The following is a 27,640-nucleotide window of genomic DNA, read 5'->3' as shown; positions in this document are numbered from 1 at the left end:
TCATTGGTCAGATGTAGAAGGTTAGTACCGTGCAGGTGCAGGCTGGTAGGCGATGTATAGCTAATACGTAGCTGACTGTTGACATCATTGGTCTTTAGTTTTCGATTTCGAGTATGGTTGATCTGGTAGCGTATCACGATCCCGAACATGCGAACAAGTCGTTCCTTTTCATGGACAAACTGCGACGCAGCGGAACGCTGTGCGACGTCTCACTGTCTGTTCGTTGTTCCGATTTGTGGTCGCCTCCACGTCTCTTCAACGCTCACAAGCTCGTTCTCGTGTCGAGCAGTTCGTACTTCAGTTCCATCTTCCTCGACGATGCGAGTCAGTACACGCTTCCCATCTGTTTCGACGATATCGATCCCGATGCGTTCGAGAGTCTCTTGACGTTCGCGTACACGTCGAAGGTTCACATTACAGAAGAGAACGTTCATGCTCTGTTTCATGCAGCAGACTTGCTTCGATTCGATGGTGTACTTGGCGCTTGCTTTCGCTTTCTCAAATCACGTTTGTGTGCGGACAACTGCCTGAGCTTGTGGACGTTCGCGAGAGCTCATCGGTGCCACGATTTGACTAGATCCGCTTTTAAGATGATAGAAACACACTTTACTGACATTTCTAAACGAGAGGAATTTCTCAATTTGACCTCAGACCAGCTGGTTGATATTGTAACGAGTGACGAGTTGTGCGTGACGGGAGAGGAAGAAGTTTATGAGCCTGTCATTGCTTGGTTCAAACACGATGTGGATGGCAGAAAGGAAAAATTATGGACGGTCATGCAGCACATAAAACTCAATATGTTAGGAGGTGATTTTTTAATGAATGTTGTCGAAAGGGAAATGATGATACAAGAAGATGCAAACTGTTTGGATCAATTAATTGATGCTTTGGAGAATTTGTCGAAGGATACGGAAGGTGGGCCACGTATGACAAGAATGGGTAGTTTATGTTGGAGTGGAAGAAGGCCAACACTGACAATTGAAGATATTACCTTGGCGAAAGGAGGGCGATCATTGGGTTTTAGAGTAATGGGTGGTGTGGATCGGCCTAGTCATGTGTTTCGCATTGGAGATAAACCTGGACTGTTTGTACTGAAGGTGAAGATACATTATGCACTTGATAACTTTGGTCATCTGGAGTGTGGCATTCATACATTTGAAGGGTGGGATGACGTTTTGGCTGAAATGCATGTTAGAATTGTGTCCTATTTAGTTTCTTGCTTGCCCCTCAAGGTCTATGCACACACACACACACACACACACACACACACACACACACACACACACACACGTGCGCGCGCGCACACACACACACACACACACACACACACACACACAACCAGTTGAATGGGCAGACAGAGACAGGCAGGTTACAGTGAAAATTCATTTCTGATACTGAGCAGTATAAACCGTGATCGTGTTGCCAAATTCTCACTGATGTCTGTATGTGCAGATCATACCTGCAGGAGCTGCGTGGAACTCATCTCTACGAGTTGGAGATCGAGTTCTAGCTGTAAGTCATTTGTTATTATTGCTATAGCATTCTATTTGCTTGTTAGAGCTGTCAATGCAAGTTTAATAATAATAGTTTCAATTCACTCTTTATGTTAGTTGCATATTGTGCCAGGTGAATGGCGTCGATATACAACATTCTACTCATCATGAGGCAGTTCAGCTTCTCAGCAAACAAACTGATGCACTCACCCTAACTGTAAGGCATGAGCCACCACCACCTGGACTCAAAGTAAACACCAAGCACCTGCTGTTTACTAATTTCAGCATATATATGTATTGTTTTTGTTATAGGAAGTAAACCTTCTGGCAAAACCAGGCCAGGGATTTGGTTTGAGTATTCGTGGTGGAGTGAATGGTTATGCTGGAAATCCAGCAGATCCAAGTGACGAAGGAATATTTATATCACAGATAATACCTGGTGGAGCCGCCTCACAAGAGGTGAACTTGCGTGTGGGAATGAGAATTCTACAGGTCGGTACACTGTGATTGCCTATTTGTGCCAGCCTTTTGAAATTCTACAGTTGGTGGTCATGTGTGGTGTGTGTGTGGTGTGTGTGTGTGTGTGTGTGTGTGTGTGTGTGTGTGTGTGTGTGTGTGTGTGTGTGTGTGTGTGTGTAGATTATTCATTTCTAAGGGTACTGTAGGTAGAGCAGACCTACAGATAGCAATGATTGCAATTGAATGAGTTGAACTGGACAGAATTCTACTACAACATTCTACTAGTCCGGTCATAATGCAGGAAAGGGGTCAGATAGTCCACTAACACTGGAAAGTTGTAGTCGTATATGTAGCGACAAGTCAATCAAAACTGTTGAGCCCCACTTCAGTGTGATGCCAGAATCTCATCCGCCAGCATGTCGCATGATCTGCTATTCTCTGCAAATAAATACTGTATATCTAATCATTTTCAAAGACGTTCAACCATTATTTAGCACAGAGAAACAAACAGAGCATTAAAATACAATAAATAAGTCAACTTGTTCCTGCCAGTAAACAACCTGTGACCAATTGTACCATTTTGTTTAATGTTGTGTTTGTAGGTGAATTCTCAGAGTTTGCTTGGTGCTACCCATGTAGAAGCTCGCCGGGCTTTCCAAGAGGTGATCGACAGACTCAGTTTGCTGATCTGTAAAGGATTTGATCCCATGCTAGCTGAGCTGCACAACTTGGATGCACCATACTACGACTCTGACCTTACAGGATCCCATACAATGCTACGTTACGAGGCTCCAGAAACAAGTGAACAATTGAGATGATATTTTGCAACAACGACATGGACATCGACAATATTTATTGCAGAATTGAGAACTTTGTATACCAGATGTACAAGATGTGTAGAAGAAGTGTTTTATTTGACCCATTGATCAGATGAGCCCTTAGCTTATTAGGGTTAAACACACGCACGCGCGTGCACACACACACACACACACTTAAATCAGGTTTTACATACTTTACTGTACACAGACTTATAACCTTGCTGGCTACAAATCAATGTAAGAATGCACTGGATGTGCTGTTGGACCGGAGTAACCATGCAAGCACAATAATTGTCGAAGTGCATATAAGGTGTATTGGAGGACTTCTCTCACTAGAACCTGAAATCTTGCAATGATAAGACATGCAATTTACAGCAACAAGAGTTGAATAAAACAACATATTGACAACTCCTGTTGTTAGTACACAACGTATTAGTCTAACCAAACCAACGACCAAGAAGTGATTTCCCTCCAGACGGAGGATTATGTCCATTATTTTCATTTGTAATGTCACTAGCTGACTGTCCTGCCTCTAGCTTGTTGTTTACCACAGACTCTGACCTTGCTTGATCAGAAGAGGCACCGGCAGAAGTATTAACCTCCGGTGACGATACTGATGCTTGTGATTCGGTCTATAGAATGCAGTTAACAATGATAAAGCCAACTGTCACATGTGTGATTATCTTGTACTTGGGTCTGCATTTGATTACGTCCTCGCCCAAACAGCTTTCCCATAAATCCAGATGACGACCAGTTACTTCCACCCGCTGGATTCGACTTGATCTCTTGCATCAATTGTTGCTGCTTTAGAGCTTGCTCTGCTAATCGTGCTTGATTTTGCTTGAACGTGAGAAGAGGATCATCTTGTTTTCGATAAAAGTCTACAACTGGTCTAACATCATCCACTCCAGACATAGCAATAGCTGTATTGTAAACATTCACAACAGATCATGAATAAAAGACCTTGATATGACATTCTACGTCTTCGTTGAGCTCAAATGCTGTAAATCCATCAATTTACTATCATTTACTATTATCATTATTAAAATTAAAATTTCCAAAAAATTAAAATTAAAGTGTTGCTATTTGTAGTTTTGTTCAATAATAAGTCAAATCCTGCTCACTTTTGAGGAATGCAACAAGGTCGACTAGTGTTCTGTCTGCAGTGTTTCCTTCCCAACGTTGCAGAAGTAAAACATTTTGTTTGTTGCGTTCGCATGATGCAGGATCAACATCAAGTGCAATGACTCGCTTTAAGTCACGATTTAGATTATTAAGGTCCTACAAACAGCACCTCGATATCAACAAACAGAAACAAGACTCGACAAAACTGTAGTGCAGCTACTCAGTATCAGATCTATTGCTCATTTATCTGCATTCATTTGGTGTGTGTGTGTGTGTGTGTGTGTGTGTGTGTGTGTGTGTGTGTGTGTGTGTGTGTGTGTGTGTGTGTGTGTGTGTGTGTGTGTGTGAGGCGATAGCTCAGTTGGTTAGAGAGTCATCTTATGGAGTGATTACATCCGGGACCGGCAGGGTTGCAGGTTCAAGTCACAGTGATGGCAAGCTATGGCATAATTTCATTGGGCAAGAAACTTACACACAATTGCCTCTTTCGACTCAGGAGTATAAATGAGTACCTGGTCTTTGACTGGGGTGGCAAAGGCCTCCGACTGCAACAAAGTCCATCAGCCACTGGGGTCCGGGTGAGACTTTGAGTGCCCACACCACAGTTGGCATCGCAGTCGGTGCTCCTGCAAGCACCTGGCCAGGCTCCAGGAGATTGCTTAGCACGGCCCATAGCTCCTGCTTAGTGCACAGGAACCCAGCCATCTGGCTGGAGGGCATTACCGTTTAACGGCAGCTTCTTATCCATTTGCCACTTGTGTGTGTGTGTGTGTGTGTGTGTGTGTGTGTGTGTGTGTGTGTGTGTGTGTGTGTGTGTGTGTGTGTGTGTGTGTGTGTGTGTGTGTGTGTGTGTGTGTGTGTGTTCACATAATATACATTGACTGGCAACTGCTTGTCTCGATGTCAGTCTATGGTATATATACATACTTTCCATAATGACAGCTATACATCCTACACTGTCTGCATGTCACTCTTATTCCTAGTCACATCACAGCTTGTCTGACCTTGATGTGTTTGCCTTTCAAGTAAGTTGTCGAATCTCGAAACAATGTATAGAAAATTGCTTCACCATTAGGATCTATGGCAGCTACAACTGGCTGTGCATTCTATCGAGGCATTCACCAAATATTAAACAAGCACAAACACAGCAAAGTCGCCTTACAAATCCCGCTTCCGTTGTAAATATAATAATCTCATAAAATGGTGCCAATTCTCTAAGAAATGCCGTCAGACCGGGACGCTTCCTGTATCTCCATCCACACTTCAACTACATAAACAGGCATTCATGAGTACAATTCATGCAGCCGTTAACTCTGACTAATGGTTGTAACCTCATACTCTGCATGCACTAAGACGTCGCTCATCTCTAAGACAAGAGTATACGGAGGTTGGTAAGGTTCTGGTAGAGGATTAGGCAACAACACGGTACTCGATGGCAAAGCAAATGTCTGTAATCAAACAATCGTGAACAAACAGAAAGATGGACAACAGAGGAACAGACAGAGAATTACGAGAAAACATGCATACATCGTAGTATGACTGGATGGCATCTTTTGACCGAAGAAGATAAGCCATGACAACATGTTCTAATATAAGCCAATATCATTACAACTAATTGATATCAGTGTGTCATTCAAACCATTACCAGATTCATATCTCTACTCAAAGAGAACATAAAGATACTCATCATTGATTACGACAGCAATAGAAAAAAGGTAAACAAACCTGATGTTGTTCCACGGTTTCAGGTCTACCTACGAAAAGATCATATCACATAAAAATGCATACTTGACTATTTGACATTTACAGAAAAGTCAATCTCTACCACAAATTTACAACATATCAGTAAATTAATCAACACAGCATTCATAATTAATTCACACACGGCATCTATAATAATATCTATCACATTGTGATTTCGCTAAATCTTTACAACTTTCCATTTACTATCTGCTGCTGTTTTGACTCTGTTAATTCACACACACACACACACACACACACACACACACACACACACACACACACACACACACACACACACACACACACACACACACACACACACACACACACACACACACACTTTGATTTCATTTTACATTATATTATGTAATAGTTATATAAATTCAATTAATATTTTATATTGTACCTTACAATAATTCCAGTCTAAAAGTTTGATCCCCTTACCTATCACTGCAATGCCAAATCCTGTTAGACCCACAAAAATTCCACCAACTGCCATCCATCCTTTCAAGCCAGGACCAGCCCTTTTCTTGGGAGGAACATAATAGTAACAACGACGTGGAACGCGTTGCATGCCCTGAAGGAACCTCGATAAAAATCCGTTTATCCTCAAATAATCTCTGTCAATACACGTTGATTCAAGCCTTTCCAGTCCAGAATGGAAACGAAACCAACACAAACGAACAGCCATGTTCGATGGTCACGTGACTGTATCTGTGCACGTGACCTGGTCATCATGGACGAGATCAGTGACTTGCGAGTTGAACCTTGCCTTGATTCACAGTATGTACGTCCTTATCGATTGCATTATAAACAGGCAGGAAATATCGCTTATTCGGATGGGTACATGTAGTCGCATATTAATTTGAAATTTGTGTGTGTACGTACGTGTCTAGAGAGGAAGGAAAAAGATGTGGGATTTCATCGAGAAACATGACAGGTTAGTGTGTAAACCCGACGTACATTACTGACAAGACAGCCTGCATACAATGACTGGTAACCTGTGCATTGGTTTGGTATAGTACAGTGCATGGTAGATGGAGGGTATTGTAGACTGTAGTGTAGAGCAAACAATGCAGACTGAAAGTTTGATCTACCAATGTGCTCTGCAAATAGGTGATATGCGTTTTAATTAACATTTAAGTGGGTTGGGCAGTTGGTTAGGACTCACACATTGTACAGTATACATTTTATTGAGGAAGGAAACGGCAGCAAACATTGTGTATCTGTAAAATTGGGAAATTTTATATTTACTTTAATTTTTTAAAATGAATAAGTGATCCAGATTCAATAGAGTGTGACTGAGGTGCTACCACTCAACATACTCATTAAATTCTACCTATAGGCTGAAGGTTGTTTGGATATACATACCTGGTGCTTTTGATTTGCAGATAACTGTTCATAGAATATTGAGATTAATTATTAAAACAGTAAGTTGATCAATGTTGTATTTAGTGTTAGTGTTCTTATTTACAACACAACAAGGAAAGTGTTTGTGATTGTCAAGCAGTTTAGACCAGGTAGGTATCTCTACATAAATTAAAGTACTATACATTTATTGATCTTTGAGCTTGTATATAGCTATGTATGTCCGAGCATGTATGAATGCATCACATTGTGATCAAAGTGATCGAGATATTCAAGACCAACATTTAGAATCATGCAAATTTGATCAACCTGCCAGTTGTGGCTTTACCTACGAGATCTGTGCTGGCATTGTTGACAAGAAGCAGCCCGTTATTGAGATTGCAAAAGCAGAAGTTTTGGAAGAATGTGGCTATGACGTGCCACTAGAGAAAATGAGTCTCATCTCAATACACTGCACCAGCGTGGGTACATCGGGAACTACAGGTCACATGTTTTATGTCGAGGTGACAGATGATATGAAAGTATCAAGTGGTGGTGGCAGTGAAGAAGAAGGAGAAATGATTGATGTTGTTGAAATTCCACTGAGCAACAGCAAACATTTCCTATTTGACTTCAGTAAGCCCAAGACATCGGGACTTATGTTTGCATTCATGTGGTTTTACAATACAAAGGAAAATCCTTGACCCCAACATGAAATGGCATATCATGTTTGGGTCAACGATTTGGTCATCACTATATCACAGCAAAGACATAATGTGTTGATGGGCATGTATTTTCTTGATACTTTCATAAAAAGGAGAGTCTATAAGACTTAAAGTCATGACAATATTGATTAGCTGGTATGTGATGTCATATTTGAAAAGAGTCCTCGTGATCCATCTGATACCCATCTACCTGAGCATTATCTATTTACAGTTACACATAGTTCAAGAAGCAAGGGGACTAACACAAATTTAAATTTGTTTCACATAGTACTAAGACTACATTTACCTCTGCTCAATTGTCGAACCATAGAGAGCTTTCTGGAGGGTAGGCTCAAGTTAGCCTTGCACCAGACCCTCTCCTTGCGCTGTCATGCCCGGTTCCCGTATGACACAACAACGCCAGGTACGGGAACCAGGGACGACAGCACGAGGAGAGGGTCTGGTACGAGGATAGGCTAAAGTGTCCAGCCGGTCATTCCGCCTATGAGAAGAAAGACCTTCTGGTCATCCCCCAAAGGGAAACAACTGGCTGGACACTTGAAAGGTGGAAAGATGTACAAATCGAAACGAGAATGAGTCTCCATTTTCACCAAACACCTCAAGATTGTCAACTAGTGATATAAAACTCCAACGCAACACTCAAGATCACTAAAGTGAGTGTATAACATTTCAATTTGAGTGTAGCTACTCAAGCACTAGCAAACCTTTCTAGTTTGATGTAAACCACTGTCATATTAATTGACACTTGATTTTCTTGGTTCCAGAAAACTGAAATTACTAGCAACCAACAACTACATCTACAGTTAGAAAACAAAAACCTGCCCACAGACTCTAGGATAGGGAGGTTAGCTGCATCGAGTCATCAGCAGACATAGAACCAGACGCTGAATCATTTCGCTTCTTTGCCTTGGCATGAGTCAGAATGTGAGACTTGAGGTTTGTCGACTGAGCAAAACGCTTGCTACAGTTGTCAAACGGACACACATATGGCCTATCTCCAGTGTGAATACGGACATGCGTTCGAAGATTGAAATCTAGAGAGAAACGTTTCCCGCAGCCCTCAAATGTACACTAGAAATAAAACACTCGTTCCTACCATATTACATTATAGAAAATGACAAAAAAACGAACAACAAACGGTTTCTCTCCTGTGTGAACAAGTTGATGTCTTTTTAGCTTCGAACTTTCAACAAAAGCCTACAATATTGTGCAGGGGTACATGTACCATACAGCCAAGACAATCAACGTCTATCTTACCTTTCCACATTCTGCACACACATGCACTCGTGGCCCGTGTGTGTGTAAGTGTTTTCGCATTGCAGAATTGTCTCTGAACATTTTAGTGCAGCCCTAAACATGTACACAATAGCAGTATAAACAATGCAATCTACTTATAAATCAAAGCATTAAGCATGTTCACAACTAGACGAAATGATGTACATTTTGATATCAACTACTTGGAAACATTAATTAAGGACTATTATGAACAATGTACTGCAGGCCATATAAAGTGTAACAGCAGTTCTAGCTGTATTTGACTCAGTTTCAGAAACACTAATCAACTGATGATTTATACAGCTTGAAGAATTTCTAAAAACCGGTATACTGTATGTACTACAGACAAACCAAACTTCAAACAAATTTTGATCACCTACAGTACCTAGGACTGACCTTGTGAGGACAGGGAATAGTTCTTGGAGCATCATAGTCTCCCATCCTTCTTGATTTTACTCTAACAACAACCCAACACATCATGTATCATACAGAAATGAATAGCATCTCTATGATCCTACACACTTTGTAAATTCAGCCAGCTGTATCGGATCACTCAAGTCCAACCCAGGTAAACCTTCTGGGGGCAGCTTCTTTCCACGAAGATATTCAGAATAGTCTGGTCCATCATCTGATAACTGTTTGTTCTCATCTACCAGACAGAAACGTTGGTGACATAGTGCATTGGGATACAGCAGGTTCAAGTTCTTGTCCAAGTCACACCCAAACTTACAGTCTCAGTCGAATCCACGTTACAGACCCTGTCATTTTTTGTAGAAGTATGTAGAATTGACTAATGATAAAAAACTTGAACCTGCTATTACAAAAATCCCCACCCCACAGGGGCAGGATAACTCCACTGGGGGGGCCCTCCGTAGACGTACCCGAGGCCCAGAGTGTGGCCGTAAACTCGCCCTCAAGGGTCGTCATCTGAACTTGCTTGCGCTGCCACTTACGTGTCTGCTGGTAGATATCGGTTCCCTTCGTCCGCGCTGCAGAAGAATCATAGAAAATCGATCTAGACGGCTCAGACTTGCGTGATGCCTTCCGGTTCTTGCGCGGAGCTTTCGCAGGCTTTCTCCACAGCAAGAGATCGATCCCGTCCTCGTGGCGTCGCTTACGCGAGAGCTGGTCACTCGTGCTCGAACCTATGCCGAGCTCTATGCCTTCTTCCTGTTCGGTTAGAGGTGCGAGATGAGAAACGACCACTTCACGTTCAGCTACTGGCGTTGTTAAAATGTCAGAAGACGAGAACGAGTCTGTTTGCAGCGCGTCTGTAGTTTGCGTGACGTAGGTACCCTCCGCGTGGTCGACCGGGTGGTAGAGTAGTTGGACGGCATCGTTGAGCGGAACTGTTTGAGGTTGCGGCTCCTCTCCTGCAGTTTCCACCACCTCTATGTTCGGCTCTTGCACGGAGATAGTTTCTACTTCTACCAGTTCTCCCATTGGTCCGCCATTCGATAAGTCCGCCATCTTAGAAAAGATGTCGGACGTTGCCATCGGAAAAGATGGCCGACTGGATCTTGCCTGAACGTGATTGGCTGACAGCGTTCTATCGAATTCCAGAGTTAGCTAACGCACGCTATTAAGTAAGGCGTATGTGTGTACTGTTTCTTTAGTGTATAGTTTACAAATACACCACTGGTCTATAAATCATGTTTCTAGAGTTTTATTAGCACATAAACGTACACGTAGAATACAAATTACAACTAAACGATATGTTAGGTCAAGTAAATAGACAATAATTAATTAGACTAAAAATTACTGAACACCTACTGTCAATTACCGTAACAAAATTGTTTGCCTAATGATAGAAAAATTATTTCAGTAGACTGAAAAAGACAGTATAACAAATCACCGTAAATTAGAATACCATGGTACGTATACTGCACAGTTAGGTGTACTTACAAGATGACGTAATAGCATACACTTTGGCTACGCCCATACACCGAACACCAACCTCTTGCTCTCCATCTGTTCTGAATGGCCAGCAGTGTATGACAGCAAATGGCCACGAAAAGCTACACGGGAACGCTGCGACTAAAGGTATTAGAGGCCTCAAATTTGAAGCCGCCAACTCTGCCCGGCGGCATCGTCTTGTCCGGCGTCGAACCGTACGCCGTCGTGAGCGTAGACAACATTTTCTTCGGTCAGACGAAAGGCAAGGAGAAGACATTCAGCCCTGTATGGAACGAGGAGTTTGAAGCGGAGCTATTCCGAGGAGAAGAGCTTCAAGTGGCTCTCTTCCACAACGCTCTGGTTGGCAGTGACCCTTTCGTGGCCAGCGTTCGCGTTGCTCTTGAACACGTTCTGGATGGCGGCAATGCCAGCGTACACGACTTCTGGTTGGAACTCGAACCGGCTGGAAAACTGCACTTTGCAGTGTCCTTCAAGGATGCGCCATCACGTACCTACTTCCTTTCGTTTTCTTGAGGTTCGTGTTTGAGGTAACAGTGTGTCTGTTTTGCGTTTTCCTAGAGGGTTCGACGAGAGTTTTCAAGCAGAGTGAGTTGGGCTTGATGAAGAAGCGTCAGGGAGCGATGAGAAGAAAGATTCACATCGTCAATGGTCACAAGTTCATGGCGACTTTTCTCAGACAGCCGACGTATTGCGCGCATTGTAGTGAGTTTATATGGGGAGTTATGGGAAAGCAAGGATACCAGTGTCAAGGTTGGTGAATCGTTTCGAAAGAGAACAATTTAAATTGATTTTGTTTTTCGAGTAGTGAGGGTGTGTGTGTATGTAATACACAGTATGTATATGTGTGTGATATTGGATAGTTGGTGCTACTCATAGACTTTAGTGCATTACTCGTAGGCAGCTATTGCGGTTATACCGGTAACAATTTATGCAGGACTTTGTAAACTTATTAGATTTGAGATAGACAGAAAATGTAGTGAGGGTGTACACCACATTCTTCAGTAGACTTGTGTGTGTGTGTGTGTGTGTGTGTGTGTGTGTGTGTGTGTGTGTGTGTGTGTGTGTGTGTGTGTGTGTGTGTGTGTGTGTGTGTGTGTGTGTGTGTGTGTGTGTGTGTGTGTGTGTGTGTGTGTGTGTGTGTGTGTGTGTGTGACTTACATCAAGTAGTGGTAAACCAGGCAGTCACCAGTTTGCCTTATGTGTGTGACCAAACTTGAAGTCTGACAGTTATTGGTAGACACCAATTGGCTAATTTTTCTTTCAGTCTGTTTGCTTGTTGTTCACAAGAGATGCCACCAACTTGTTGTCACATCATGTGCTGGTCAAGCACAAGAACCAACTGAAGAAGAGATAGAGGTGAGTTTAATTAACTAGAGTTCGTGCTATCTAATACTGTATTTGCCCGTAATAACGCCCTGGGCGTATAGAAAAGAACACTTTTTTCTGGACGTGTACTAGGGCATGGCCGCTATTTTGGTCCTAGGCGTATACATGGTCACTAGGTCACTAGATGCTGTCGTCGACTTGGCCAATCATCATCTAAATACTTGAAGACAGAAATACCACACATGCTTGCAATTATCCATTTGCAAGATCTAAGGTACTTGTATCCATTCAGCATCAACATCCACGCAGAAACTAAACACTAGACACACGTGGTCGGCCTGAAGCCCGTCAAGAGCATCAGAGTCGGTAATTGCAGCAAAGACACGAGTGTAGCGGCCAGCACTTTCACTCAACATTGACACCAGCTCATTAAACGCACACAGACGGAGACGAATGTTCTGCGGACCCATTTTGTTTTGTCTGCACATGCGTATCTTGGGCTTATACTTGGGCATGGGTGTTTTTCGAGCTGAAAGTTCTGACCTGTTGCACATGGGCGTATATACGGGCATGGGCGTTATTACCGGCGAATACGGTAGTGCTTTACATGGTATAGTTGTAAGTTCTAGTAAGTGTAGCTAACCTTATAGTCATTGACTTGAGCAAAGTTTTTCATTAGGCATTGTGCATTTGAATTCTTCAATTAATACAAAAATATAATAAATACATAATTGAGAGTTACAAGCTTGGTTCACGTGAGAGTTTATATGCATGACTTGGTGGCAAGTGCTCTTAAAGGGGTACAGAATTTCTGTGACTACGTGACAATGTTTTGTCTGCATTAGAGGAAGGTATGCTTATACAGTGAATTATGTAATCACAAAGAAGGATTCTGTGTATGTTACACTTGGCAGTGAAAGACGATAGCCAGACAACCAATTACAAACCATTACCTTGTATGAAGAATTTCTAGCTAGATAGAGTCTTAGCTTTTAGAAATTCACTTCTACTGTACCACTAGCAAGGTGTGTGAGCCATTAGTCCGATGGTCAGTCAAATGATAAACGAATGTTCTGTGTTTGTACCATGACATGAGCTTGTGTTTATAGAGCTGTGTCTACTATTATAGTAGGCAAGTCTAACTACATCATTTGCAAGAAATTTGAGAACAACATAGGTGGCCTTGTCTTTGAGCAGATCAGACGAGACAGTTGGAATGTGACCAGATTTTGTAGCAAATAGCTGTAGTGGCATGTTCTGCACAGTGTCTAGCTGTAACAGCATGGACAGAAGTAAAGCACGCAAGTTGCACATACTAGAGACAAACATACATTGTGGTGTACTCATAGCATTTTGAAGGGAGTTGTAAACTGAGTTTCATAATTATTAGTAGATACAGTACTATTTAATCTTTCATCTTAGCATTAAATTTGTGGTATTGTCATGTTCTAATATTTAAATTACTAACAATTCACTGATAATATTAGTTTAATGGTTTGCCTTTCGAGTAATTTTTTGAAGATTAAGTTTAATTTATGTAATTGATTATTGGCATGGCTGCTTCAGATCTACTAAAGTGTTTTTGATTGTAAATGCTGGTTACTCTATTACAGGCTGCAGGAATGAGGTTCAAGATCAATGTTCCTCATAAGTTTGCAGTGCATAATTATAAGCGGTTTACATTTTGTGATCACTGTGGATCCATGCTCTACGGACTTTTTCGTCAAGGGCTGCAGTGTGAGGGTCAGTTAGATTTTCTTGCATTTTATTATTGTATGCTGATAGATTTGTTATTGCAGCCTGCAAGATGAATGTACACAAACGCTGTGAACGTAACGTTTCCAACAGTTGTGGCATTGATCAAAAGATGTTAGCACAAGTGTTGGGAGAATTAGGTCAATCAGCTAATAAACTCACTCAATCATCAACTAGAAAGAGACCCTCAATTACGACAGAGAAATTAGTTCCAGGAAAGGAAACTTCAGATGTAATCACAAATTCAGACAAACAAGTCCAGCCACCTGCACGGGCTCCACCATCTCGTCCTGCACCAGCAAGGCCCTCGTTTTCTTCGAGCAAGAAGGATTCGAAAGTGAAACTAGACAACTTTACATTTCTGAAGATGTTAGGAAAAGGCAGTTTTGGAAAGGTATATGACAGTAATTCATTAGTAAGGAGTTGAGAGGAAAGTAGGGGACTTATAAACAACAAAGTGGCTAGCGGTTTGGTAGTCATGTGTCAATGGTGGATGCATAATGACAACGCTTTTGACGTTCCCTCTGCACGCAACATACAGTCCGGCAGTCACAGAGCAGAAAACAATGTTTGCTAGAGTTCGGGGTGTCCAAGTCTAGTGGTGCGTCATCTAACGTCATGTCATTACTCACATAAGTCTTCTCGCCATCCGACATTACTCCCACATTTCAATACTTGCTCCAAACCTATCGATGCGACTCCAGTATTCCCCAACCCGGTTTCGTACTTCTATAGGGTGTTGATTGGTTTAGATGGAGGCTCTAGGGTGAGGGGTAGCGAAGCGACTGGTGGGGCGGGAGCACCCAGTCAGCAGTATACTGTTTACCACCCTTGCCGGCATTGCCAATAGGAGTTGAGACAAATTCATGGGGCGGTAGCATTCACTACTATCCTGTGTCTACGGTCGGTGGAAGGAGCAGTCGGCAGCCGGTGTTACAAATAGGAACTGCCGGACTTCTGGCCTAGCTGTCTAGACGTCTGGCTGCCAGACCTCTAGCCACTGCCTATAAACAAGGCACACAGCCTATAAACAAGGCACACAGCCTAACAACAGAGAGCCAAATGGATGCCACTTTAAGCACAGAGTTTCGGTTATGTGACTGTGTCATTATGAATTAGACCAGGCGTGGGCGTATTGCTAAATGTGATGTTTACTGTTTGCTCTACAGGTTCTGTTGGCTGAGCACAAGTCAACTAAGGAAGTGTATGCCGTCAAAGTATTAAAGAAATCAGTGATATCACAAGATGATGATATCGAGTGTATTTTGACTGAGAAACGAGTGCTAGCCTTGGCTTCGAGGCATCCTTTTTTGACGGCATTACATACCTGCTTCCAAACAAAGGTATGTAAATTCACTAAATTTTGAAATTAGGATGCAGTACTATTGCACATGGACTTGCCTACACTCGCACACGTAGGCTAGTAAGTGAACATGGGCATGTGTGTATGATTTTCTTATTGACAGGAATGTCTCTACTTTGTGATGGAGTATGTCAACGGTGGTGACCTCATGTTTCAAATACAACGAGCACGGAAGTTTGATGAAGCAAGATCACGGTAGTAGATGCTTGTTATGTTTGTTGACATGGAAGTCACTGAATGGTTTATGTATAACAGGTTCTACAGTGCTGAAATTGTGTCAGCATTGCTCTTTTTGCATAACCAAGGCATTATATACCGGTCAGTTGCTGCAGTTTATGATTCTGTTCTTTTTTCAATTTTCTTGCACACATACGTGGATGTTACTTGGTGACTTTTTGACGTCTGTATACTGAAGTATAGATGTCCATAACTGATTCTGGGATATAGTAATTCAGATGTGGGTAGTTAGGGGCGAGTCAGGCAACTATAAAGTAAGAGCCAGAACCCATAGCGGTTTACTCTCATTTGTTCTTGTTATTGGTGTATGCTCTCTTACACCTGACCTGTGACACTAAAGTCTGTTCCAGCTGACTGGATGGTGGTTTCAGTTATGTAATCAGTGTGGACTTTAGAGTACAAAATTATCATACTGCATAGAAATGTGGAGGTCAAAAGGCAATGCCATAAAAGCTCAAGATGATGTACTGAGTGACAAAATTGTTGCTACTTAGGTGGTATAACCACCTTGGTGGCTAGAGTTTCCTTGTTAATGTCATTGGTGACCAGAATTTAGTTCCAAGGTCTCTAAGTTCTTCCTGCATAGAAACGTTGTGGTCACAAAAGGCAATGGGGTATTATCATGATTTCACTATTGCATGCAGAAACATGAATATGAATGTGACATCTAAAAATTCTTGTAAATTTTGTAGTATTTACTGTACATTTTATCTTTGAAAGTTGTGTTATGGTTTTCTGGAAGGGAGTCTTTTCATTTTCTGACAGGGATTTGAAATTAGACAATGTTTTGTTGGATTCTGAGGGTCATGTAAAGGTAGCTGACTTTGGAATGTGCAAGGAGAATATAACAGATGGAAATACGACTAACACTTTCTGTGGAACTCCTGACTACATTGCACCAGAGGTGAGACCACTGCGTGCTTGACATGTTGTTGCTGTCTTTGTTAACTTTTAATATTTTATTATGTTATCAAATGTGTGCTGTTTCTTTTTGATTTGAAATATCAATGCTAGGATAGTCGTGTGTATTTATTAGTAATGATTACTGATATGCAGATTTTAAAAGAACAAAACTATGGGGCATCTGTTGACTGGTGGGCATTGGGAGTTCTAATGTATGAAATGATGGCAGGACAGGTCAGCTTTCTGTTGTTACTCTTATGTAATATTTGTACAGTGCTTATATACTCATACAAGTTTTTTGTTTAGCCACCATTTGAGGCTGACAATGAAGATGATTTGTTTGATTCTATTCTCAAAGATGATGTGCTGTATCCTGTATGGTTGTCTAGAGAAGCTGCATCAATACTTCGTGGGGTACACAGCATTGGGTATTCTATGTTGTTATTGAGCTCGGTGTCATTGTTTTGTATGTATAGTTTTTGACCAAGTCAACAACGAAGCGGTTAGGTTGCCAGCCTGGAGCTGGGGAGAAAGCTATCAAGACACATCCATTTTTCCGATCCATTGATTGGATTGCATTAGATGCCAAGCAAATTAAGCCACCTTTTAAACCACGAGTGGTAAGCTTATAACTTATAATGTTATTTATGAGGTGATTGTTTTTATGTGGCATGTTGTCAGTGTTAAATTCACAGTAAAGTGAGTGGTCTAATGTGCATTATGCAGTGAGAGTTGTTTTATTGCATCATTTCAAGAATTCAATTGTAAGGCGCTTTTCTTCTGAACATGCGTACTGTGTTGTACAGATGTTTGGAGATGTTTCGAACCTTACATAGGAAATGCTGTGATGTGGGCATACCTACAAATTTTCTTATTGAATGGTGCCAATGTGGCCAAAGTGGATTGTGTGTACATCTTCTAAATTTGGGGTCAATCAGTTCTTATCAAACAATTGTTTGTGTTCCATATCAGTATGATCGAATAACTGGGATATACTGGTAGCATAGCAAGATGTTGTACTGTGCAAAGCAGTTGTAATTATGGAATACTCCACATACACCGAGGCAATAATTAGATCTGGTCAAAATGTCTGTGCTGCTTTACTGTACTACTTGTAGAATGACATGGTGGTTAGAGGAAACGATGATTACAGTTTGTCATGCCATTTTTGTTTATGGTATTAGTAGACTGGATTAGCCCTGGCTATGTCAGGCAATACCAGTCCACATGTTGTACTCTTCCTATATGAATAGTTAGATAGTTGTGTTATTCATTTTCAGTATCAAATTGATACACACCATTTATGTTGGTTCTGTGAGAATAATAACTATAACTTATTCTTTCAGAAAAACAAGCGTGATGTAGACAATTTTGACACAGACTTCACTCAGGAGAAGCCTGTTATAACTCCAACATCTAAGGAAGACATGGCATGTGTCAACCAAGATGACTTTGCAAATTTCAGCTTCACGAATTCCGCCTTCCAATACCATTAACTTTACTTCTGGAACCTTTTATATCACTGAGAGATAGTGACACATTAGTGTATCCAGTTTACTATGCTTATCTGTTTTGCTACCACGATGGCTGTTGCTTCTGTAACTGGTTATGTAGATTCTTTCTTGCTTACCTTATAATTTATGTGCTTAATTATATGCTACTTATCAAATTCAAGTAGGTAGTCATTTTAGTCATTTTAGTCATTTAGAACTAGAGGACGAATAAAGTACAGTTGTTGAAAATGGTACAGAGGAATCATGAATGACATGCACAATTTCACAGATGTGCTTGCATGCAACGTACCAACTCTATTCTACAAGACAGTTTAACATATTTTTATTCCTATACGTGACTGTTTTGTCCAAGTAATTTCAAGACAATCTCATACGTTAGCAAAATTGATCCTTCAGCAGGAAATGCTCGCATAACGCACACCCCCATTCCACGGGTCAACACTCCATAGCCGACTTCTTGTATGCTTTTCACAGTACAATGAAGAAACCCTTGATACGCCAATCTGCCGTGCATGCCATCAGCTTGAATTCTGGATTTGATCACATCAAAGGGATATGTGATTGCCCAACTTACTGCTCCTGCTGTTCCACCAGCCAAAAACACAATAATAGGATCTGGGATACCTCCATTGCTACCAGACGAAAAGCACTGTGACAAAAAGCGTCGTGACCATTCATAGACAACAAAGTAGACACCGAAAGATGGAACGTCTCTCCACAAAGTGGTCATAAATCCTCTACTTACACCTCTTATTCCTTCCATTTTATAAATATGCTGACAACAACTGATCAGTCCCATCCTTTTCGCATATGGTAACATCACTCCCTGTCCTTGCAGCTGCAGCCTTGTCTTCACTAGCTCGACAGGAGATGCTATGAAAGACTGAGCAAATCCTGAAGCACAACCAGCAACAAACACATCCAACAAACTGATGGAGGGTGAACCATGTGGAGAACCAAGGAGGCGTAATGATGCTCCATATGTCGAGAAAGTTACTGCAGCTATGGTAGAAAAGCTCAAGAGTGGTGAAGTGATTCCTTTGAACAGACCAAACGTCTGAAAATCAACAAGAATTACATAGAAATAAGTTAATTAACCATCTTGCGTAATACTACTCTAATCAGTACAATACACTACACATACTACTGTTTGTGTTAGAATAATGCCAGAATGACCACCAAGTGCACAAGCAGGGGAATCGGCTGCATGGCCATGACTGTACCACTTTTTTAAAAAATGGACATTTGCCAGTTGCCCATTAGCAAATACTTCTGGTTTAGGGGTAGGTGATTAAATAGCTAATATATGCTGACACATCGTGTTGCAGGTTGCTTAGAGTCATGGGTGTTAGTGAAGAGCAACTAAGATTATTTAGCAAGTTTTCTGTGTTTTAGTTGAAATAAGACCTGGCTAGAGTGTACTTCCTTATAACCACGCCTATTTAGCGCGCGCTAAGCATAACCATGTACAGTAAAAACTACGCTGTTTGAAAGCTAGCGCAGCGCTACCTGGGTGGTCTTTATTCAACCACTAGCATCTTCTAAGTCCTGTATTTGAACCAAGTGCCTACTCTGTTGTCATGCTAATTGGTGTGTAGGTAATCAGTAGACTCGACCCAGTCTCTTTCCGTCCTCATCATTCCCTGCAAGGATTGACTATCCGGGGAATGATGAGGGCGGAAAGAGACTGGGTCGAGTATATGTGATCAGGGGTGCATTTCTTTTACCTAGTCCAACTAATCCAGATTAGCTGGATTAGCTAATCCATTAATCTGGATTAGTTGGATTAGGTAAAAGAAATGCACCCCAAATGTGTGCACTGGTAAGTGCACATGATGTGTGACCATGTGATTCTCACTCTATAGCTAGCTAGAGGTGTTTCGTACAGTTGTGCTTGGGTTACTGTAGTGCTTGTGCCTGTGCCTAGGCTTGAGTTTCTTGATAGTACAAATAGATCATTTTGAACGATCAGACTGTGGAATATACGAATACGATTACAACTGGGATTACGCTAGCTACCCTAGTAACCAGCCTCGGTCTCCCAGACCCGTGTAGCGCCGATTCAAAATCGTCCGGAATCGGCGCTACACGGGTCTGGGAGGCCGAGGCTACCTAGTGACCAGGATACGACTAGAGAACAGAATTCCAGTCAACACACTGCCTTTAGCCACTGAATGCAACATCCGGACATATATTGATGGTTCTGAGAGGTCGTGAATCTTTTTATCATAAACTCTAGTGCTTTCTCGGTCGCTGCTTGCGACTTCCACAGCAAGAAAACCAAGAAGAATACACGTAATTTGTACGCATTTCACGTGTGTGTGACGGTACTTATATAACTAGAACTCATGACAGAAAGTTACGTGCTATCTAGATTACATTAGGAGAACAACACATTGGATGAGAACAGTGACGGACGACTTCCGTAATTACACCGGAAATGGATCCTAACGTCGCAGTTGCGAAGTCGAATCTGATTTCTCAACGTAACGCCTTTCCGCGAGTATTGCTCTTTTCAGAACAGCACTTATTGGGCCATAGGTATGATCGACCCACAGACTAAAACGCGTAGCCAGACCGTTCCGTTGCCGTAAGGCGTGTTTGGTTAGCCTACTGCGCATGTGTGAAAGCATGCACCACACCCTCTGACCCTCTGCAATTTAGGAAAAAGGAAGGAAATTACGGTTAGCATTTGTGTAGATTTAGGAAGGACATCAAGAAACGTATGCAGATTACGCCGCACATCACAACGAAGGCGTTCAGCCTTTTACATAGTTTAACGCTCATTCTATAGCTAGATATGTCAACATCCAAAATTCCATGTGCAGGAGCCTCCAAAGAGAGAAGATGAGCGTCCGTCTACGCTTGGGTGGGGTAAGAGGCCTTCGATACCTTTGATAATGGTACTGTACCTTTGAGTTAGCTCTAGAACGACAGCTTTGACACTTTCGCTGCAAGACGCGCTTGCAAAACGAGACGTAGACGTTGACAGTAACATTCACATCAGTAAAGAGCGCTAGCACTGCTCAGCTGAACAGGAAAGTGGTAAATACGCATGTCCTAGGCCTTTCAAAAGCTGACTATGGTACAGAGACCAGGCTTTCTTCTTGTTGTCAGGTCATTGTTCAAGCATTGATCAGCTTTCTTGCAGCTTCCTCCGGCCCCGCTCAAACTTACCATCTAAAAACGCACACCACCCAGGCGAAGACGGTAGCCTCGCCCCAGACGCCCCCGGATGCGCTGCCATCACCACTGACGTTTCATCTTCTCTCTTTATTTATATGCTCCTGATGTGCTACACGTGGTGGCGTGTGTGTGAAGTCACAGGCGGTCGTTCTACAGTACGACCCACTAGGGAGGGCGTAATCACATAGCGTGCTCTAGACAGCAAGTGTAGTTGTAATACATATGTACTGGTCTCTGTGGCATCCGAGGGTTCTAAGACAAAAGGTTCACGTGGATCACTTGAGACGGCACCCACGGTCAAATCAACTACCAACCCAGCAGCTAGTACAAGATGAACCAGATCTAGAGCCTAGAGACGTCGCAGGTAGCAATAGAGACAACAAACGAGAGGATCAATTTAGCAGTGACACAGAGCCTGAGTCCTTAGACGATGGTACTGAAGACGAGTTGAGTGCGCCTGAAATTTCCACAGGAGTAGAGCAGCCAAGGAGTCAGCGTACTACAAAGGCGATACCACCTACAAGATATGGACAGTGGACAGTGTAGAGAGGCTATAGAACTGATATCAGGGAGTGCGGTAGCACTTTCTATGTAGGGATGCGAAGAATCTAAATTGGCGGCCCATACAAAAGTATCCAAACCCATCCGAACCGGATCTCTCAGAACTCCTTACAGAGATCTCAGACCCACGTAGCGCTCATCTTCAAACGTTCCTAATGGTAGCCAGACTATCACCGCTGACACTAAGCGCCTCAGAAGCCAGCTATCGGCACGTAGAAAAACCAGATTTATTCTTTCACATTTCACATTTCACATTTCACTTTCACATTTCACTTTTCACATTTACTTTTGTCAGCCAGGCTAGCGCCTCACTCGAAGCAGCTACAACGACGAGAGTCACACCAAACGATTCGCTCTTGTCCGAAGAATTGCACTAAACCAACAGCTAGAAATGTGAAAGTCACCTTGTATCAGTCAACTACTGCCATGCAGTTCCACGTACTGCTTCCCACAACGCCATGTTGTTCCGGTCACGTGTGTACATGTGACTACCGTTTGGAAGCCTAGCTGCTACTTCCACCTGCTGCTACTTCCACCTGCTGCTACATGCTGCTTACAGTTGCATGTAGTTGAACATGTACAGTACCGCTATGTTCAACGCCGCGGCGTCCTGTCTGACTCTCTGTGCATGTAAGCGTGTATCTCTTCCGTGGAACCCTAGGTAATGGGAGTTGTTTATAGATGCAATCAGTGTTATTACGTACATCCGTCAGCTGCTACGTACTTCCGTGTATGCTGAGCGTCACGTGGGGGTTGTCTAGAGATGCAATCAAAGATTGAAATCACGGCTGAGCTGCACACGTTTACTAGGACTGTCATTTCCATTTCAAACTACACAAGTCTAAAAACATTTTGAGAAAATGATGGATATGTACTTATGTCATTTATGCTCATCTCCTACATCACAATCTTTATACCTAAAAAATAAAAAAAACATTTTGAGAAAATGATGGGTATGTAGGGATGGGTATGTAGGGATGGGTATGTAGGGATGGGTATGTACTTAATCATGCCCATCTCCTACATCACAATCTTTTTACCTAAATTAATTACAACGCAGCAGTCGTGTGTGTGTGTGTGTGTGTGTGTGTGTGTGTGTGTGTGTGTGTGTGTGTGTGTGTGTGTGTGTGTGTGTGTGTGTGTGTGTGTGTGTGACACTACTCAACCTTACAGACAAGATGAACAGTCAACTGAAAACACGATCAGATCAAAATATGAGTAAATTCTAAAATAAAGTAATAATGTATTTAATTATCTAGATGCAGACCGAAAGTAGTCGGCATTCAGCTTCTGGTGGAAGTCAATATTTCACAGTGCTCACGCAGTATAGTTTTAACATAGCTAAAATATATGAAACAAGTCCAAAAACATTTTGAGAAAATGATGTAGGGATGGGTATGTACTTATGACATTTATGCCCATCTCCTACATCACAATCTTTTTACCTATATCGCTTGCAGCAGTTGTGAATGTGATGTATGAGATGAGCATAAATGACATAAGTACATACCCATCACTACATACCCATCATTTTCTCAAAATATTTTTGGGCTTGTAATTATAGTGCTGTAAATTTTGTGTTTTGCATAGATAGAAAGGAAGGAGATGATGTGGCATCCGGGGTTTCATAGGCGGGGCAGCTCAGTCCCATTTGGATAGCTGGCTAACGGATACATGTTTTCTTTGTTGTGTCTCTTGTGTTCAATTACATCTAATCTTACCAATCTTTGAGTCCTATGCCACAGTCTCTCTAGCTAGAATCGTCTTCTCGTCATCACAGAATTAGTTGATTGCAAGTATTAGCGAGATTCAAGATATTTCCCACTCTGCCGACTATTGATTGTTCCTACCGTAGAATGCGCAGTTACACCTAGAGTCCCGTATCTACTTTCCGATAACGGCTAGATTCGGACGCGAGATCTTGGTCCAACGCAATTGCCTAAGGATGAAATATAGGACAACGTAGAGACGTTAGGTAACTATTCCTGATTCGTGACAATCAATGGATTTGGCTTGTTCTAACGACAACGAGACTCGATTAAACGTTGACCACGCCCTACCTCTAGACCCGAACAAATACCTCTAGTTTCGGATGGCCTCTCGTGTAGAGCTACCAAAGCACAACACAAACCGAATCCATTTGTTGCAGTAGCCTAACATCTCATCTTCCAAACAATCGCATGGGCAGCGTCACCGTGTTTCGTGCGTAGCCGTACTAGTCATCAGAGTTGAGTGAAGTCACGCCCTCTAGTTTCGGATGCCCGAAACACGCTAGATCGTCATTTTATGAGCAAATTTAGACACTCTGTAGAGACTTTGAACATAGAATCTCGACGTCTAGTGCTAAAATCAACTTTTAAGACATGTTTAGACATGTTTCTACGTATTTCTAGCCAATTTCGATTTCTCATCACTCTCTGCAGCGTAGAGATCGTACGGTGCCGTTTGAACATCCAGGGAACAAAATTTCTCTATGCAGCAGTATCTTACTGGCTTGCTACGCAATCTAGAGTAAAAAAGGTTCGACTTGCTAGGGTAGTCCCCTCTGCTAGAGCGACGCCCCTGTTATCGGACACCATCAATCATCGGACAGCCATGCAAGAAGTAAACGAAGTAAGACTGAGCTTTGCTAGAGACCACAGTAAGAAGGATTAGTAAAGACTGTGATTCCAGACGTGGGATTTCCAAAGGCTTGAAATGGTCATGCTAGGACGGTAAACGTGATCCTTCTCTGCGACCCCGATCATTGGACACCACCATCATTCACCGGACACGACCTCCTCCATGAAAACGCAAAGGCCATTCTGCAACTTCGCACCTGAGATAGGTTTATGGGTGACTAGCTAACACAACAACACTATCACAGTCTCCGTTTGCTACTCTCCAGGAGAGATACCGCACGCTTATTGAATCGAGGTAACGCCCCTTTCGTCGGCCAGTCTTTTTTTCTTTGCAGCACCAGTCTGCAGGTAATAGTGTCATGAGAGAGAGTTGGAAGGAAATATCGTACGGCCCCCAATTCGTTTGACCTATATTTGACTCAGCAACGGTTATTAGCGGAAACTGCTGAATTTTCTCTGCTGACAAGCTCACTCTGTTGGCATCTACTAGCCCTCGGGTACTGTCTAGTCTTCCCAGCGTAAGAATTTGAACTCCTGAGTGTCTTGCAGCGCAACTGCACAGGCTTGATGCACCGGATGTAGCAGACGATTCACGTCATCCATGTTCGAGCTTTGCGGTGGGCACATTCTCCCAACTCGCACAGGAACAGCCCGTGCTTTCCTTTCAAGGCCCCTAAATTGTTACTTGGCTCTGACTAAGACGTGTGGAGGTGTTTCTATCTCAGTTTGATATCTACCTTTGCCTGACCTTGCACCGTCACGAAGTGCAGCACGTCATCGTTGGTACAACCAGCTGTACTGAATGCAGGAACTTTGTTTACTATCAGAGCAGCTAGAATCTTCACCCCTGCTTCTCCTAGGTAAAGTTGAACTAGATAACGTCAAGTCCTTGTCAACGCGCGCTACGCAGCGATCGACTTTCTTTGCAAGGGGTAAAAGAGTGTTTTAGCACTTCAATCCTGCCCTCTCATCGGTTTCGGTTGTCGTCTTCTTTGTTGAATGGCTAGTTCGTTCAAGCGACATCTTTACACGTCCTAGTGGGGGCGTGGTTGTAGGAGAAATGGCTCAGAATTGCCATCAAGTACTGTAGGCAAGTGCTCTGCGTTCTGCGGCGTTTCAAATAGCTGAATTTAATCAACTGCAGTTATTTGAAACCTCGAGCTATTGCTGAGAAGGTAGGAAGGCAAGAAAATGGGTGTCCGACGATTGGGGCCGTTACCACGGGCGTTTGACCGACTGTAACTCATACAGATCTTGGCTGACATGCAGGGTAACAACACAATTTGTAGGTAAAGAGTTGTTGATTAGCGGTATATAAGTAACTAGGCTGAAAGATGCGTGTGTGCAGTATAAACGCTACTGTCCGGTGAACGATGCCTTTGTCCGGTGAACGGGGTATGCAAGGCCCGCACAGTTTTCAATCTCACTCTAAGCAGAGAAGAGGTACAATGCTCTCTTTTGGTGTGCTCAATTACAACTCGGATACCTACATTTATGATGTGTTAGGGACTGCGTTCAAAAACGGATAACTGCGAACTCGCGTCCGGAATATGGTGTCCGAGGAACGGGGCCGCGCTCTATTGGATATCTTTTAGTTTCCTTTTCTCGTGAGATGGTAGGACTAATTTGTTCCACTTTTCATACTGCATTTCCTTTAGACAAGCGTTCCTGACCTCTCTTTTGCCTCAGTAACAAACAGGGATAACATGCGGCTGGTGTATTCTAGACATACCTAGCCTCGTACCCAGGCCCTCTTGCGCGCCCTAGCTTCGGATTTCCAGACCAATGTAGCGCCAATTACAAAATCAGCCGTATGTTACCCCTGTTTGTTACTGAAGCAAAAGAGAGGTCAGGAACGCTTGTTTATAGGAAATGCAGTACCCTACTTTTGATTGTGCAAGTCGAACCTTTTTTACTCTAGCTAGATTGCGTAGCAAGCCAGTAAGATACTGCTACATAGAAAAATTTTGTCCCCTGGATGTTCAAACGGCACCGTACGATCTCTACGCTGCAGAGAGTGATGAGAAATTGGCTAGAAATACGTAGAAACATGTCTAAACATGTCTTGAAAGTTGATTTTAGCACTAGACGTCGAGATTCCATGCTCAAAATCTTTACAGAGTGTCTAAATTTGCTCTTAAAATGACGATCTAGCGTGTTTCGGGCATCCGAAACTAGAGGGCGTGACGTCACTTAACTCTGACGACTAGCACGGCTACGCACGAAACACGGCGACGCTGCGCATACGATTGTTTGGAAGATGAGATGTTAGGCTACTGCAACAAATAGATTAGGTTTGTGTCTGTGCTTTGGTAGCTCTACGTAAACAAATGGAACACTCAATATCCAAAAACAACCTACACGTTCAAAGCGTCTATGATCATCTAGCACAGTAATACATTCATCTAGGTATCTTGCACTTTCGCCTGCGATGAAAAACGCTGGGATCGACCGGTTCTTACCGTCTCTTGGCGAACGATGGACAGAAAGCAGTGCACCATTCCTCGGTAAATTGGACTGTTTGCTGATTGTGTTTGCAGGCGTACTTTTACGGTGTCAAACGGGTGGCCAACAACAACTCCGGTACATCCTGCAACGTTTTGCGCAATAATTGTGAATTAGGGGACCCAGAAAGTCAATGTGTACTAAGCTATACCTCCAACAAATCCCGCAACTCCCTCAACAGCCATCTCTAAGTAAGACTGTACCCGAGGATCAAGGCTGCCAGGCCGGGGTGTGACACGAATACTTAGACAACCGGACGAGTTTTCTTGTCACCCTCTCTACGTATGTCCGGCGGAAGTGTTTCCCGAGTTCTAGACATGTCTACTAGACATAAATGCTATTACGCATGCAACACATGTGTACAGCAAAGCAGTGGCGGATTCAGAAATTGAGAAAGGAGGGGTCTATAAAAACACAATTTTAACCACGTCTACTTCGCCTACTTTTGTTAGGATTCAGTCACTTTAATAATTAAGAACTTCGGAGCTGTCTCCCTTGGGCGTAAAAAACCAATTCCAAATAATTCCCCAGCAGAAACAAGAACTAGCTGCACCAGCTGGTAGCAGCAAGCTAGCTATCTCAATCTAGGGTTATAGCAGCTAAGGCTATTTTTAAATGCCATACATATAATATTATATACATTAATTAAGACATAATGTTTAGTACAATGTACACAGTGGAATTAAATGATTTTACATGTTAAAAACGTGAAATTATTGATCAGCTAGAACAAAAGCAATCTTCATTCTCCTAGGATGTAATGATGC

General features: G+C 42.5%; 6 protein-coding genes across 7 annotated transcripts; 3 read left to right on the top strand and 3 right to left on the bottom strand.

The window, feature by feature from the left end:
* Positions 1–14: 14 nt before the first annotated feature.
* LOC134180465 (kelch-like protein 10) lies at positions 15–2,878 on the top strand. The gene is made up of 5 exons (XM_062647616.1): positions 15–1,097; positions 1,453–1,512; positions 1,627–1,743; positions 1,806–1,985; positions 2,555–2,878. Exons 1-5 carry the CDS (start codon positions 114–116, stop codon positions 2,768–2,770), a joined length of 1,557 nt encoding a protein of 518 aa, XP_062503600.1. The 5' UTR covers positions 15–113; the 3' UTR covers positions 2,771–2,878.
* Positions 2,879–2,987: 109 nt separating this feature from the next.
* On the bottom strand, positions 2,988–6,330 carry LOC134180467 (mitochondrial import inner membrane translocase subunit TIM50-like). Its single transcript, XM_062647619.1, has 10 exons — positions 6,083–6,330; positions 5,621–5,649; positions 5,541–5,553; positions 5,423–5,481; positions 5,227–5,343; positions 5,058–5,162; positions 4,900–5,001; positions 3,895–4,051; positions 3,461–3,693; positions 2,988–3,402 (listed from the first exon to the last, which is right to left on the bottom strand). Exons 1-10 carry the CDS (start codon positions 6,327–6,329, stop codon positions 3,208–3,210), a joined length of 1,257 nt encoding a protein of 418 aa, XP_062503603.1. The 5' UTR covers position 6,330; the 3' UTR covers positions 2,988–3,207.
* Positions 6,331–6,350: 20 nt separating this feature from the next.
* On the top strand, positions 6,351–7,883 carry LOC134180464 (uridine diphosphate glucose pyrophosphatase NUDT14-like). Its single transcript, XM_062647615.1, has 4 exons — positions 6,351–6,455; positions 6,535–6,578; positions 7,094–7,158; positions 7,220–7,883. Exons 1-4 carry the CDS (start codon positions 6,375–6,377, stop codon positions 7,687–7,689), a joined length of 660 nt encoding a protein of 219 aa, XP_062503599.1. The 5' UTR covers positions 6,351–6,374; the 3' UTR covers positions 7,690–7,883.
* Positions 7,884–8,278: 395 nt separating this feature from the next.
* On the bottom strand, positions 8,279–10,520 carry LOC134179716 (transcriptional repressor protein YY1-like). Of its 2 annotated transcripts, none has more exons than XM_062646650.1 (6): positions 9,867–10,520; positions 9,508–9,634; positions 9,382–9,442; positions 8,968–9,060; positions 8,842–8,907; positions 8,279–8,781 (listed from the first exon to the last, which is right to left on the bottom strand). In XM_062646650.1, the coding sequence occupies exons 1-6, from the start codon at positions 10,480–10,482 to the stop codon at positions 8,542–8,544; spliced, it is 1,203 nt and encodes a 400-aa protein (XP_062502634.1). In that variant the 5' UTR covers positions 10,483–10,520; the 3' UTR covers positions 8,279–8,541. The 2 variants fall into 2 exon arrangements, with proteins under 2 accessions (XP_062502634.1, XP_062502635.1); XM_062646651.1 differs by having other exon boundaries at positions 9,939–10,520.
* Positions 10,521–10,919: 399 nt separating this feature from the next.
* LOC134180411 (protein kinase C epsilon type-like) lies at positions 10,920–18,249 on the top strand. Its single transcript, XM_062647560.1, has 13 exons — positions 10,920–11,389; positions 11,461–11,652; positions 12,167–12,258; positions 13,842–13,971; positions 14,028–14,377; positions 15,153–15,326; positions 15,450–15,541; positions 15,602–15,664; positions 16,349–16,487; positions 16,640–16,720; positions 16,793–16,900; positions 16,963–17,106; positions 17,833–18,249. The coding sequence occupies exons 1-13, from the start codon at positions 10,990–10,992 to the stop codon at positions 17,980–17,982; spliced, it is 2,115 nt and encodes a 704-aa protein (XP_062503544.1). The 5' UTR covers positions 10,920–10,989; the 3' UTR covers positions 17,983–18,249.
* A 50-nt stretch (positions 18,250–18,299) lies between these two features.
* LOC134180412 (mitochondrial basic amino acids transporter-like) lies at positions 18,300–27,139 on the bottom strand. Its single transcript, XM_062647562.1, has 3 exons — positions 27,025–27,139; positions 26,831–26,958; positions 18,300–19,057 (listed from the first exon to the last, which is right to left on the bottom strand). The coding sequence occupies exons 1-3, from the start codon at positions 27,056–27,058 to the stop codon at positions 18,329–18,331; spliced, it is 891 nt and encodes a 296-aa protein (XP_062503546.1). The 5' UTR covers positions 27,059–27,139; the 3' UTR covers positions 18,300–18,328.
* Between the last annotated feature and the right edge of the window lie 501 nt (positions 27,140–27,640).

The sequence above is a fragment of the Corticium candelabrum genome, chromosome 5, assembly GCF_963422355.1.
Source record: "Corticium candelabrum chromosome 5, ooCorCand1.1, whole genome shotgun sequence".
NCBI lineage: Eukaryota > Metazoa > Porifera > Homoscleromorpha > Homosclerophorida > Plakinidae > Corticium > Corticium candelabrum.
The sequence above is the reverse complement of the archived record's forward strand: the minus strand, read 5'-3'. Positions and strand labels throughout refer to the sequence as shown.